At 43.2% G+C, this 15,090-nt stretch overlaps 1 protein-coding gene across 6 annotated transcripts in view; it reads left to right on the forward strand.

Moving 5' to 3' along the window:
* ATN1 (atrophin 1) overlaps window positions 1-15,090 on the forward strand; it is a 200,559-nt gene that overhangs the window by 60,496 nt on the left and 124,973 nt on the right. For 5 of the 6 annotated variants that reach the window (XR_013598479.1, XR_013598477.1, XR_013598476.1 and 2 more), the window contains one exon: window positions 7,631-7,823. Coding sequence is in view for 2 of the 6 variants with exons in the window: in XM_078651530.1 (XP_078507656.1) it covers window positions 7,749-7,823 (75 nt within the window). In the remaining 4 variants the exon portion in view is untranslated. The remainder of the gene's footprint in view (window positions 1-7,630; window positions 7,824-15,090) is intronic. The other variant, XR_013598478.1, reaches the window with a different exon arrangement.

Raw genomic sequence — 15,090 nt, forward strand, 5'->3', positions numbered from 1 at the left:
AAGCAGAGGTAGAGGCGGACATAATCAATCCTCTACCACACCTAGAGGAGGCAAGGCCTGAGCAGTGGCTTCCTCTGTCGCCGTTACCCACTCCAGTGGGAGGAAGTGCTGCACAACATCTGGCAGAGTGGGTCAGCATCACGAAAGATCGGTGGGTGCTGAATATACTGCGCAATGGATATGCGCTACGTTTCAGGAAGAAACCACAACCGGCTCCTCCAAAAAAGTCTCGCTCGTACCAACTGGAGCTCCTCAAAAAGGAGGTGAGCGTCCTCTTAAAGAAAAACGCAATCGAAGTGGTACCCCTCTCCCAAAGGGGGAAAGGAGTGTACTCAAGATATTTCCTTGTTCCCAAAAAGGACCAAGAAGGCAAATTCAGACCAATTTTGGATCTTCGACTCCTCAACAAAGTGGTGGTCAAAGAGAAGTTTCGCATGTTGGCACTCCATCAAATATGTCCTCATCTACAGATCGGAGATTGGATGTGTTCGGTGGATTTACAAGACGCGTACTTCCACATTCCTATTACACCAGGTCATCGAAAGTACTTGAGGTTCCTGGTAGGGTCCAGGCATTACCAGTTCAAAGTGCTCCCTTTCGGACTCAAATCCGCACCAAGGGTCTTCACCAAGTGCATGGCAGTGGTAGCGGCGTGTCTACACAAAAAAGGTCTTTGTGTACCCATATCTAGACGACTGGCTCCTGAAGAGTCCGTCGCCTCGGCAAGCCACCAAAGACTGTCACCTGTGTCTCCAACAGCTACACAGGCTCGGCCTCCATGTAAACTCAGAAAAATCGATCCTGCAGCCCACACAAACTATCCACTATCTGGGAGCAGTTCTAGACACAAAGTTAGGAAGAGCGTTTCCTTCGCAAGAGAGACTTTCTTCCATGGGACAAAAATGCAAAAAGTTACTTCAGATTCCTCGTCCAAAGGTGCGAGACGTAGCGTCTCTGTTGGGCTCCATGGCGTCCTGCATCTTCCTAATACCGAACGCCAGGTTGAGAATGCGGCCTCTTCAAGAGTCGGTGGAGGATCAGTGGGACCAAGCGTCTGGAGATTGGGAGGATCGAATCATCCTGTCTCAAGCAGCGCTGACCTCAATACAGTGGTGGACTCGCCCTCGGAATGTCCTGCAGGGAGTCCCTTTTCAGCAACCTCTGCCTTCTCTGTCTGTGGTAACGGACGCATCTCTAGAAGGCTGGGGTGCTCACATGGGTCATCTTCAGATTCAGGGTCGCTGGTCGACCAACCTTCAGACATACCACATCAACATGCTGGAACTTCGAGCGGTTCATCTGGCGCTCAAAGCGTTCCTTCCAGCAATAACAACGGACAAAGTCCTGGTTCAGACGGACAACACTACAACTATGTTCTATCTGAACAAGCAGGGAGGAACTCGATCTCGCCCTCTGTCTCTGGAAGCCCAGGCGATCTGGCACTGGCTTCTGGCTCGGGGACTGTCGGTGGTGGCAGTGCACCTTCCAGGCGAGTTAAACACAAAAGCAGACGCACTCAGCAGGCACTTCGAAGATCAGCCAGACTGGGTGCTAAACGACGAAGTGGTCGAAGAACTCTTCCGTTGCTGGGGTCGTCCAGACATAGACTTATTTGCGGACGACGAAAACGCCAAATGCCACGCCTTCGCGTCCAGGTTCCACCGGCCAGGGACGCAAGGGAACGCTCTCCTGCTGGAGTGGACAGGAATGTTCGCTTATGCTTTTCCCCCTCTGGCACTGATTCCGAAGGTGGTGGCCAAGCTCATCAGATCGAGCATGGACATGATCCTAATTGCTCCGGATTGGCCGCGACAATGGTGGTATCCAGATCTGTTACATCTGTCGCGGTGTCCACACAGACGGCTGCCGTGCAAGCCAGACCTGCTGAGCAAAATGGACGGGAGGATCCTGCATCCCAACCTCCAGTCGCTGAACCTGACTGCATGGCTCCTGAGGTCTTGCAATATGGACACTTAAATCTGCCTCCGGAATGTATGAATATTTTAAGAGAGGCGAAGAGACCTTCCACAAGGACGTCTTATGCGTTCAAGTGGAAAAGATTTTTCATTTGGTGTAAGGACCATGGCTTTGATCCCACCAAAGGGCAAGAAGAGGTAGTCCTACCATACCTCCTATACTTAGCGACATCAGGGTTGAAATACGCTTCTATTAGGGTTCATCTATCTGCCATAGTAGCGTACAGAAAATCACCTACACAAACATCGTTTTTTCAGGTCCCGGTGGTGAAAGATTTCCTTCAGGGATTAAAGAAGGTCTATCCCCCTGTGAGAAATCCTTCTCCTCCCTGGGAGTTGAACCTGGTTCTCTCCAGACTGATGTCTACACCGTTTGAGCCTATACACAAGGCCTCCTTGCAGCATCTCACTTGGAAGGCGGCCTTCTTGGTGGCAATAACCTCTGCGCGCAGGGTTAGCGAGATTCAAGCACTCTGCACCAAGGAACCTTACACTGTGTTTCACCACAACAGAGTAGTAATGAGGGCTCACCCTTCTTTTCTTCCAAAAGTGGTATCGGATTTTCATATAAATCAAACGATTACCCTTCCTTCGTTCTTTCCTAATCCATCGACCCCAGCTGAGAGGTCGTTGCACTCGTTAGATCTTAAACGGGTGCTAAAGTTTTACCTAGAAAGAACAAAGGACACCAGAAAGACAGACCAACTCTTTGTCAATTATGGTGCAATGAGGTCCGGGTTTGCAGCAGCCAAAAGATCCATCTCCAGATGGATTGTCTCTTGTATCAAACTAGCATACCAGCTGGCTGACAAACCTTTGTTGCAATCACCCAAAGCTCATTCCACTAGAGGGAAAGCAGCCACAATAGCTTTTTTGCATGACATTCCTATGTCAGAAATATGCAAGGCTGCGACATGGAAATCAGTCCATACTTTTACAAGGCATTATTGCCTAGAGTCTGATTCCAGAGCGGATTCTCAAGTAGGGCAAGCCTCCTTGAGAAACCTATTTGGGTAGAAAAAGGCCTATTTTTGGGCCTACGGATATAAATGTTATCTGTTGATTCCTTTGCCCGCAGGGATGAGGTGAGGCTCGCTACTCTATTCTAATGCTTATGACTATTGATGAGGATCCCCTGGAAGAGAAGGATTAGTTACTTACCTGTAATCCTAGTTCTCTTCCAGGGGTATCCTCATCAAAGTCATAAGCACCCCTCCCGCCTCCCCGGGCAAAGGACTTTGTTTATTTAATAGGAGATGTTTTTTAACCTGTTATTACCATGGTTTGGTTTTCAGTCTCCGAAAAGAACAACTGACCTAACTGTAACCCCTGAGGCATGATGGGAAGCTAGGGGCAGAGGTGCCTTAAAGGCACAGCGTCAGTTTTAGTGCATTCAGCTACAGGTTAGCTTTTCAGTCTTTTTAGACTGGGATTTTGCAATGCAGCCTGGGAGCTGTATATGCTTACAGTGTGTTATGAGAATTTCTACTGTTTTCTGTACATTAAAACAGTTTCTAAACAAGCATTGGTGTTGTTTCTCATGTTTCTAATACAGAATTCACTGTATTGTGGAAATTCTTCACTGCATATTCCAGCTCTATTGTTTATTTGGCTGCAATTGCTTATTTTTATATATATATATATTTATATATATGTCTATAATATATGTGGGGCACATATAATATATTGTTTCCGGGGTCCCGCGCATGGGCGGGAATATTCTAATGCTTATGACTTTGATGAGGATACCCCTGGAAGAGAACTAGGATTACAGGTAAGTAACTAATCCTTATTCAGGTTGATCACCAGTTGGGTGTCATTGGCATTGCGATAGGCAAGGGAGCCCATGTCAAGAAGTAGTTTCGCTAAAGGTTGGACTTATAAGTTTAACAGAAATAGGGATAGTTGGGGACCTTGAGGGACTCCCCTGTGAACAGGGTTGAAGGCAGATAAAAATGTACCTGTTTTGACTGCCTGCCATCTCCTGGTGATGAAGGACTTCATTTGAATGCCTTGCCTGTGATCTTGAATTGATTCTGACGATAGAGCAGAGTTGTGAGATGGATTGTAGCAAAGGCAGAAAAAGATTTAGAAGGATAATAACTTAGATTGTCCCACATTTATCATAATTCCTAGGCCATCCTTTACGGATGCAGAAAATGTTTTGGTGGAATGGCATGGACAGAAACCTGTTTGGCATTAAATCAGAATGTTATTACAGCCTAAGAAAGGAGGTAATTTAAGTCACAATTATTTTCTGTGTGCTTCACCTGAAAGGTTAAGAGGGAATTGAGTGTGAAGTTGGTAGGGTCTGAAGGCTTGAGATATGTCTTTCTCGGTATGTGACAAATAATTACTTTTTTGAAGTCTTACAGAAAGGGTCCGGAGGTGAGAGAAGAGTTAATGATGGTGGTGATGTAGGGGGCAAAAGATGTGATTGGAGCTTTTGCATTGTGAACAGGGGAGAAATCTAGTGGTGGCCTTGAAGGTTTGCTTGTTTTTAATGAGATTAAAGCCACCTTCCTCTGTGAAGTGTGTGGCTAAGGTGAGCGTTTCTTCTGTAGAAAGATTCGCATCTGTATCTTGGTGAATATTGGTGTTGGCGCTGGCCATAATGGACTCTAGGAAGATCCTGATGTTATCTAATATGGATTGTGGTTTTTGAACTGGTGAAGAGGTTCAGTTTCCTTAAACAATATGACTGGTTTGTTCTGTCCAAAGGTGACCTTGTTTTGAATAGCATTGTATTTTGGCTTTTCTCGTCATAATGTTATATTTGCACATTTGCCTTAAATACTTATTTTCGACCTCCTGGTTATTGTGCCTCGTCCATAGTTTTTCTAGTTTTTTCAGATGTTTTCTGTTATGAGCTCTGCTCAAACCATGTTTTTAGCGTGTTTGTGGTGGAGGTAATGGGTGCCAGCGACTTTATAGTTTCTTTTAGGGTATTGTTTTTCTCAGTAGCGCTAGTGGTTAGGCTAACTGACTCTAAGGCAGCCTTTTTTAATTCATTGACAGAAAGTTTTTCTAGTTACATATAGTTGTCTCTGTAAGGTGAGTATTGTACGTAGAAGTTTAATATGTTGAATAGAGAAGAGTATTACGTGATGGTTGGTCAAGGCTAAAAGTAAGAAGCCTACAAAAGAGATATCCGTGTTCAAAGACCCGAGCAGGTCAAGGTTATAGACTTCCTTGAGAGTGGGTCCTTGAACTAGTTGTTGAAGATCTCAGGTTCTGAAGGCCTGAAAGGCTGTTCTTCCAGGGCCCATGGGTGTGCAATGTTTAGCTAACTGAAATACTTTGTTGGGGCATTAAGTGAACAATAGTTCAAACTACAGCCTATAGTTAGTCCAGGACCCATCTGACTCCAGTAGGAGTGTTTTGGTGCCATGGAACGGCTTACAGGCAAAGTTTTCGTTTTAAAGTTATCTCAAAATATCACACACACGCCTCCACCTCGCTTGTCCTTCCTGTCCAAAGTTGTAATTAACTGGAAAGAAGTCTTCTAGTATGGGGTAACAGTCTGTACTTAGCCACTTTCAGTTGGGAGATTTTTTTGTAATAGGGACATTTGCTAGTTTAGTGGGGGCTGAGTTTGCACAGAATATTCCTTGTTTGATTAGGTTAATTTTGATTACTTCATTTTAGATGTACTTAAGCGAGAACATCTTAATCTCCTTGGCTTCAGTTGAGAGACCTGCCTTGAAAATAATTTGCTAAACTGTAACCTATGTGGAACTGGCAGAGCAGCTTGTAGCTGAAGATTTGTATTCATTAGCTGTTGAGACCTTTATTTATGGATAATATAAAATATTGCACCTGCTAATATGAACATGCCTTCACTTATGGTTTGATTTTGGAAAACAAAGCATATTTGAGGTAGATAAGAAATTGCCCCTGAGTGAGCAATACCACAATGAGTAGAAGCAAGAGTTATACGTTTTTTATCCTATCTTAGTCATGCCTCTGCTTTTCTAGTATGGGTTGCTTAGAACATGCATGTCACAAAGTTTCCTCTCCAAAGCATTTTCAGTGCAGTTGCAAGGTACTGTTAATACTTATCAAAGCTTGCAGAAGAGTATTACTTGCACATATGACGACGTGAATGGGCTGGCAGGAGGGACTAGACACAGAAATTGCTCCACCCATTGAAGTAATGGTGCATAAGATAACAAGGTCATGGTGTAAGTGGTGTTAGTAGTCATATCATGTAGATCCATCGGTGGTGTAATTGATCCAGCCGTATGTGAAGTCACTGATTCAATATGCTTTTGATGAAAGCCAGTGTAAGGCATATTTTATATATGTTATCTTGTTTTGTTTGATGCCGTTGATTGTGTTGGTGCCGGAGCACTGCATTACACCGTATATCAAAATTAGACTAGGACACTTGTAACTACGTTACTATAGGTTCTCTAGATAACCCTCATAAACGCTATGTTTAGTATTGTGCGGTTTATGTTGATTCTCCGTCCCACTTAGACGTTGTGGCATTTATCATTGGGTGATCTAGTGTGCTACATGCCAGCCTCAAGCCTGAGGCAAACTCTGGAGTAGCGTAGTAGTGTCCAGAGATGTGTGTAGGTACCACCACGAAAGAAGGTTATTCTTAAAAAGCAAACCTACATCCAAGCAACTACTTTAATTATAAACGGATGTGATTTGTTATTAAAAGAAACAAACGGGTACACTCTTGTTCGGGGGAATTTGGACTGAGGAGTCCCAGGCCACAGTATAAGGCGAATTCCGCGTCGGTTAGGGGGCAGAGCCAGCACCAGACGCGGAATTCCCCCGAGGACGTACATATCTCCTACTGATAAGGTAAACTTAGCCTTGCCATAAAACTACGGTGGGTAAATTTAAGACCACTGAATACTACACAAAAGGTGTGAGTATAAATTTTAATCTGTTTGTCCTGACGAATGCTCCATAGACCCGGCTGGGCAACAAGGAGCAGAAACATGTTGACTGTTTGTTTAAAGTGATATGCGAGGATCCAGTCACTTGATCCAAGAGTGTACCCATTTGTTTCTTTTAATAACGAATCACATCCGTTTATAATTAAAGTAGTTGCTTGGATGTAGGTTTGCTTTTTAAGAATAACCTTCTTTCGTGGTGGTACCTACACACCTCTCTGGACACTACTACGCTACTCCAGAGGTTGCCTCAGGCATGAGGCTGGCATGTAGCACACTAGATCACCCAATGATAAATGCCACAATGTCTATGTGGGGCGGAGAATCAACATAAACCGCACAATACTAAACATAGCGTTTATGAGGGTTATCTAGAGAACCTATAGTAACGTAGTTACAAGTGTCCTAGTCTAATTTTGATATACGCATCTAACCTGGGGAACTGACTGGACACCAATTCCTCCTCCCTATTTTGATTAAGAAAGCGTACATTATACCATCCACTCACCAACACTTGGTCTCTCCTAAGTCATACTGCTCTACCGCCCATGGTGGCTTTCGCACCAGGGACAGATGACATGCACAAATTGACACTGTTAGGGTCCTACCCGTTGATTATGTATTTTGCCATTGAGGGAACGTCATAGAGGTTTGACTTGTCCCACTAGGAGTAATATTTCCGGTGGAGAGATGATGTTTCTGCTCTGTTTTGATCTTACCACTTTTTTCTTGTTTCAGAAGGAGGTGCCACAGACCGCTAAATTGAGAAGCAGAGCAAGTGCTCACGCCTGCCCCGGCTAAAGAACACCTCTTAGTCTTGGACAGCCTCCAAGGTTGAGGGGCTGCTGGGTAATTTATGTTTTCATCCATCCGGGCTGAGAATGGGGGCCTGGAACCCGGGAATATGAAAACGCGTCAAAACAAGGACTCAGTAAGTAAAATAGTATGAGTGCGTTTGGTGTTTGTGTATCTGTAAAGTGTGGTATGGGTATGTTTCTTAATTTAGTATTCATTTTTATGTTGTGTCAATATGTGTATGTGCATTAGCATTTTATGTCTCTCCTTGCATGAGCATATCTGTCGTCTTTTATTTTATCTGTTATATGTTTTCTTCTGTTTTTGCTTGTTTGAAAAGTAAGATGAGCAAATTGTTAGTTGAAAATTTATTTTAAATTGAAACAAAAGTGAAAAAAACCAGACAAACCTGGAAAGATAAGGATGTGTTTTTCTGACTGTTGTCTAGTGAGTGACAGTTTTTTGGCTGTTTTGTGTGTAATAGGCCCAGTATTTGCTTTGCTGAATCTGTGTGCTGTGCATTTTGTTTATGGTTGGCTATTCTGTGCATGTGCTCCCGCTTTTGTGATTTTAATGTGTGTGTTTTTGTTTTTCTGTTTAGGGTTTGTGCTAGGGTGTTTGTATAACCACAGATTGTGAATTTTATGTAAGTTTTTGCAGTGTGGTACTGTGCCTCTGTTAATAGGTCCGTGTTTTGTGATTTTTTTTGTTTTTTTGTTGTGGTTTTTTGGTATGCCTAGAATTTGTGTATTTGGGTTCTATGTCTGTTTTGTATGTCTATACAAAGAAAATGAGTGTTAGATAGATTATTGATCCTGCTAATGTTTCTTGTCTTTACTACCTACCCTCATGGCTTGCTTGCATATCTGTTGAATAACTTTGGTTTTAAATCCTGTTCAATCATCAGTGTAAAAACTCAAATCTATCAAGAGCAGAGACCAGATTAAGAAAAAAAAAAGAATTGTAAACAAATGGATATGAGAACACACAAAGAAGCAAAAAGATGGAGAAAGTATTAGAAAAGTTAACTGTGAGAAAACTAATACAAATAGCTGGGGGTTCTTAGGGAAGAGGGATTAGGGGAAGCTGATAAAATTTAGACGGATGACATTTTGAAACATGCCTATTTCTGATCCATTAAGATATGTATTTTTTATGAAGTGCTTGACACTTGGGAGATAGGGACTGCCATTCACATAACCTGGGGATAGGGAGCTGAAGCCCTTAATCAAATAACAAAAAATCTTTAGGTTCCCCACACCTATTGTTTGTAATATAATTGTACAGAGAGTGTAAGGCATTGCATTGTCATTATTATGTCCTCAAAGTGCTGTCAGTGTGTTTTCTGATTATATGCGTTATATCATCTTTCATATATATTTATTGGAATGTAAGCGTGTCGATGTTCTTAGGGTTGTTTGGTGTGTTTACCAAGAAGTCTTAACTAGTTTACTCACTTACTATTTGGGAGAATTAGTATGTGCCTTGTTTTCTAGTATATATTTGCAGGATTTGATAATATGGTGTGAAAGTCTATGATATCCTATTAACGTTTTTAAACAATAATCATCAGAAAGCAAATCTCTCATGGAAAACAAAGGCAAACTCAGTTCTCCATTTCAACTCCCTCCACTCCATCTCTCCATTTACATTTGCTAAATTGTGTACATATAAGCATCTACAAGGACCTCTTTCAAGTTTCCCCTGTGACAGTCCTCTGGGCTGACGGCTTTACACCCTTAAGTGTAAGGCACATCTTTAAGATTAACAGATCATGCTGTTTAATATTCTAACAATTGCAGTTCTCTGAGGGCCTCATTGTGAATTTGGCGGTCCGGTGGCAAGCCAGGCCCACAGTTTGGGTGCGGTACTGCCGTATTCCGATTTGGGCGTTTGGATTGCCATGTGACCGCCGCAAGTGCCAGGTATCCACGATCCACGAGGGCCAGGGGATGCATGCAGGGGGCACATGTTGTGCCCCCCCCTCGCCCTGTCTGCATGCACCACCAGTTCCTGCATGGCATGGACTGCACAGTCCATGCCGTGAAGGAACGAGCTTTGGTGGTCCAAAGGCAATTCCTTGCTTAGGCTCACATATGAGCTTTAGCTGGGCACCGCCGTGAGACTGCCAGAGCAGGACCGCTCGACCTGGATTTCAGTTGAAATCCGGCTGGCAGTCGTAACTACAGAGTTGGTGGTTTGGCAGCATGGCGCTGGCGTAGCTGCTTGCTACCACACCGCCAAAATCATAATCTGGTCCTAAGTCTGACTTTTAAGTATAAATTGAGGAGATTCCATTTCTTCCAGAAGCATTTTCGTTCTTGCTTTAGTGCAAAAGTAAAAAATTTCAAGGCTAGTAAATACCACAGTCTATAGAACCACTGAGTAAGACTCGGAGGTTCTGTCTTCCTCTAGTGTACGGCTAATATTGGCTTGGCTGCACCTGTTAATTTGCTCATTAGGGTTGGGTGAACGATATGCACCAGGTCTGAGTTTTTATCTACAATAGGATCAGCCCTGGATCTTTTTGTACTTGTTACCCCCAAGATCTCTTTAATGCGACTCTTTCCAAAATATCTTTCACTTTGGACAGCTCCACCCAATGTGTATCATTGTACCTTTTTGTGTCCTACATGTTCAGCAATTAGTTTGCTTCTGGGTATATATGGTGTAGCGTAGCCGGTCTAGGGTCATATACCATTGGTAAAGGCTCTTCTAAGGAGTTTCTCTGGAGAAAATATGTCTAAGGTGTTTCTGGCTATCGTTCCAGGCCCTTTCCATTATTTATTAGGGATTTCTCTGTTTAGGGCCACATTCCTTTTCTCTTGGTTTCTCCATTTGTATCTAGTCTGTTCTTCTCCCAGAATTTCATCCAACCCTGACACCATACATTTAGGTCCGTAAGGGTCCATACACATTTTTCAGTTCAACTCTCTTGTTGCCGCTGTCTTGTTCGTGAGATAGAAGGCTTTGGAGTTGTAAGTTTTGCAGCTTTGCTGCCTCTTTGAGGCCAAAGTCAATTTTAGATTGCTCAGATTAGATTATTCAATTTGCCTCTGACAGAAACGGTCAGAGAAGACTCTACCTTCACCATCTTGTCATCTCTTAATGCTCGCCCAGGAGTTGCGTTGTAAATGCTGAGTTGGCATGTACAGGAGTGGTCGGGATAGGAAGGATGTAATGCTCCATTTTTTGGTGATTCTGTTCCATATTTGCAGCATCATTTTGACTGGCTTGGCCTGATATGTTTTTTTGTTATTTGTTGTTTTGTTAACCAGGTCAAATCCCACAGGGATCTTACTACTACCACCCTGTCAATGTTAATCCATTTCTTGTCCGATTCTCTCGACCTCCGCTCTAATACAGATGTTCAGAGTTATACCATTGAGTGACATCTAGCCAGGCCTGTCATCTCCTTCCCTTTATGAGAAATCAACGTCTTCAGCCTCCAGGTTCCCGCACAACTTCTAGCAGCTTTGCAGGGTTTTTACCTCTTCTAGTGGGTTTGTGACAGGTAATGCCTGAAAATGTAGGTAAGACATTGATTTCCAGAAAGTGTATCGTGCAGATCCATGTGATATGAGGCCATCATCTCCAATGGCCTTTCAGAATATTGCCTTTTAAGGTATGCTGATTTGCCACATACCATCCCTCAAGCACACTGGTGTGGTGAATGCCTAAGTATCTAATTTGTCCTGGGGGCCATCAAAAAGGGCAGCACTTGCATTTATGCTGCTTTATGTCTTCTGGAACCGAAATAACCTTCGATTTTGGATTTCTGTCCGGTAATGTTGTTGTCAGACACCTTGTCAAATTGTGTCAGGTCAGACATGAATTTGTGTAGTTGATGTCATGAGGTCAGTTAGTATATGAAAAGGGTACATCTTTTGTACCGACTACACAAACCAACCAACTGGAGCTCGAACTTAGTCTCTTCAAATTAATGAGGAAACTACGACTAAGACACTTCTTCAATAACATTTTACAGGATCAAGGCCCACAAGAAGCAGACCAACTTAGAGGTTTAAAAACCGTCAGCACATACCAAGCCCCGATCAGTCACTTAACTACAACAGAAAAACAACAAAAAACAAAATACAGAAAGATCTCGATTCACTTAACCCCTTCGGTGCTCATGACGGAGCGGTTCCGTCATGAGCGCCGGTTGGGCTGTGCTCATGACGGAACCGTACCGTCATGACCACACCCGTTTTTAAGAACGTTCAGCACAGCGCGAAAATTCACGCCGCGCTGAACGGGTTAAGAGGATAGCCAACAATGAAATCATTAAATGCATAAAAGCAGATAAAGGGGGAGCATTGGTAATAATGAACGCCTCAATGTACGAAATCAAAACAAAGGAACACATATCGGATACAACAACCTATATGAAGCTCAATGAAAATCCACCCACACAGTTTTCAGATATACTTAGGAAAACAGTCCAGAATGCTTATGATGCAGTTGTGATGAAGGAAAAGACTAAGAATTTTCTACTCAAAGACAACCCAAGGAGTCCTATACTATATATGGTCCCAAAAGTGCACAAAAATCTGAAAGACTCACCATTAAGACAATAGTATCAACCTGTGGAAGCCTCCATGAGCCAATAGGCCAATTCCTGGACAAATACTTGCAACCAAGTGTGAAAAAAATTAGGTCATATGTAAAGGACACGACAGATTTTCTATTGAAACTACAGGCGATTGAGATTAACCATGATGAGAAAATGATATTATGTACAGCAGACATCAAATCTCTCTATACCGCGATTCCACATTTCCAAGGCATTGAAGCTGTGGAACAAGCCTTGATGAGAACTGACTTGGACCTACAAATGCAAGTTGTTTTTTTGATGGAACTCATGTATTTAACCCTATATCAGAGCTATTTTAAATATGAGGATTATTGGTATCTCCAATTGGTGGGCACTTCCATGGGCAATTGGGCTGCTCCCGTATATGCAAACCTGTTCATGTAACAATGCGAGGAAGAGCACATACTATCAAAATCAGAATGGATAAATAACACCAAATTATTTGTAAGATACATTGATGACGTGTTCATCTTATGGAAGGACACAAAGAGCAATTTAGAACAAGCTCTGCAGACACTTAATGAAACCGATGAACGCATACAGTTCACCTGGGAAATCTCGGAAGAAAGGATAGCATTTTTGGATGTGGAAGTCACGTTTCTTAAACCGTTCTGAGAGGCAAGCATAGATGTAATAGCGCTACATAGCTTTGATATTTCTGATGCAAATGTTATCCACCTGGGACCTGTTTTTGAGGTCTTCGCCTTTTCTTGTACTTAATGCGTTTTCAATTCTAGGGTTGGGAGCAGTGACATGAATGAGTTGTTTGATGCCTCTCGAGTCTGGATGATTTCTCTAGGATTTCCATCATTTGTTTCATTGTGAGGCTTTCACTTTTTAATTCTGCAATATCTTTTTAATTTTACTTTACTGATTGGATAGGTCTTATACTTGGCTTTGTACCTGCTGTTTGGTAGTCTTTCAAATCATCTTTTGTGATTGGAGTGGCAATGGCTTCTAACATGTCAGCCCTTCTTTGTTTATCAACTAAGACTGTTTTGTTGCAGAAGAATTGGTCCGTGATGCCCTTCCCTACATTTTTGGAAGATTTGGGCATTCAGAATTCTGTGTTGACAGTCCACATATTTCTTTCTGCATCCCGCCTCCTTTTCTTAAGAGTGACTGTAGCAAAAGTTATTGTATCAGTCAGCATATTAATCCCGTTTTATGAGATGTATTCATGCCACTTTTTCTGACTGTGTGCTGGTACAATAATAGCATACTCAATAATACCCTGTGTACAGGATGCGAAATGTGTTTGTGTCCTCTGCTTATAACTAAATGGCTGGGGCCCCCATTGCCTGTAGTATTCTCTGACACGACAGCATATCAGTTATCCTGTTATGTCATCAAGATTGAATAGTTGGATGTGTCACCTCTCTCCACTTATGGTATGGCCTAATCATGGCTGTGTTGTGATATTAAACTATTGATGTGGGGTATCCATTCTAGGCACTGATGTGGGTTCTTGGTGTGATGGATGTAATTAATGCTGTCCCTGGAGGTGACTGGCATGTAGCTGACGGTTGAAGTCTCCACCATGGTCCATCTTCTAGTAGCTACTTCCAGGGTTGTGCAAAAAGCTGTGTACCCTATTGGCTAAGAGCCAGACACAGTAGCCACCAATGTCTAGAGTCTCGAGCTTCGTTCCATCTTCAGTGGCCCATCCTGGGATTCAGAGTAGGCAAAACCAAAGGGGATGATGGACGGAGTGTTGAACATTGCAAGCACTCACCCCCAGTCAACTGATCTGGGTTTAATCCATCATCATTCTTTAGCTCACTCCACCACCCCAGTTCAGACGTGGCCATATGCAAATCAGTCTGACCCTGTGCCTCATGGGAATAGTCCAGTTCAGAGTAGGCACACCATGCAGGTTCGTCTACTGCCCTGTCTTTTTGGTAGGCCACTCGCTCCGAAGCATCTTCCACATCCCTTAACTGCTCGCTAACCCTCTAAGAGGGCATGCAAAACCTCTCCTCTCACCTGAAGTAGGGGTGAATGCTGGTCTCGCCACTAGGTCCCTTCTCAGCACAGCTCTGTCATGCCCCATAATTCGATTGGCCAGGAAACCAAGACCTCGATCATCACTTGTACCTTCCTCTGCAGCACTGAGGCACAGCTATCACACCACAAATGCCATCTTGATTTAGCTGAGCCAATGGTGGTGCCTCCTTGGCTTCTGGATTCCTCCACTCAGTGGGGCACCAAAAGGTTATGGTGCTTCTGCTGTGTCCTCAAGACTGTCCTTCTCCAGAAAGGTGAATGGTGGTCACTGGAAAGCGGCGGATTTCCCCCGGTAGGTGGAATGAGAGAGGAGTGCTGCGCTAAGGCTGCTTCACCACAATGGCCAGAATTGCATCGATAAAGTAATTTTTTAAGTGCACTTATGCTCAGAAATCTTTAACTTATAGACATCAGAGTCGCTACATAGGGATGATTTAAAATATGTGAGCGCCATAATATTTTTCGGTAAACAATTTTATTGAAGTTTTTACTTCACAGACAACATTACCCACACAACCTTGTACAGCCATCAGCAACATATAGATCAGCTTTGATAGAAATAAGGGCCAAGGCCGTAGTAGTCTATCCATTTGCCCCATATCCGTGAATGTTTCTTTGGACAACTCCTGGCCTAGTAGAGGGGATTCTCCAGTTGTGAGCCCCTGTCCATTCCCGTGTATCATTCAAGAAAGCTAGGCGGTGCTTCTGATCTCCACCTCCGCACTGTGTCCCTTTTGGGAACACAATCAAGGATCTGTCCCAGATTATTCCCCCCCTCTTCCAACACACCCAAGAGTGC

The sequence above is a fragment of the Lissotriton helveticus genome, chromosome 7 (assembly GCF_964261635.1).
Source record: "Lissotriton helveticus chromosome 7, aLisHel1.1, whole genome shotgun sequence".
NCBI classification, from domain to species: Eukaryota; Metazoa; Chordata; class Amphibia; order Caudata; family Salamandridae; genus Lissotriton; species Lissotriton helveticus.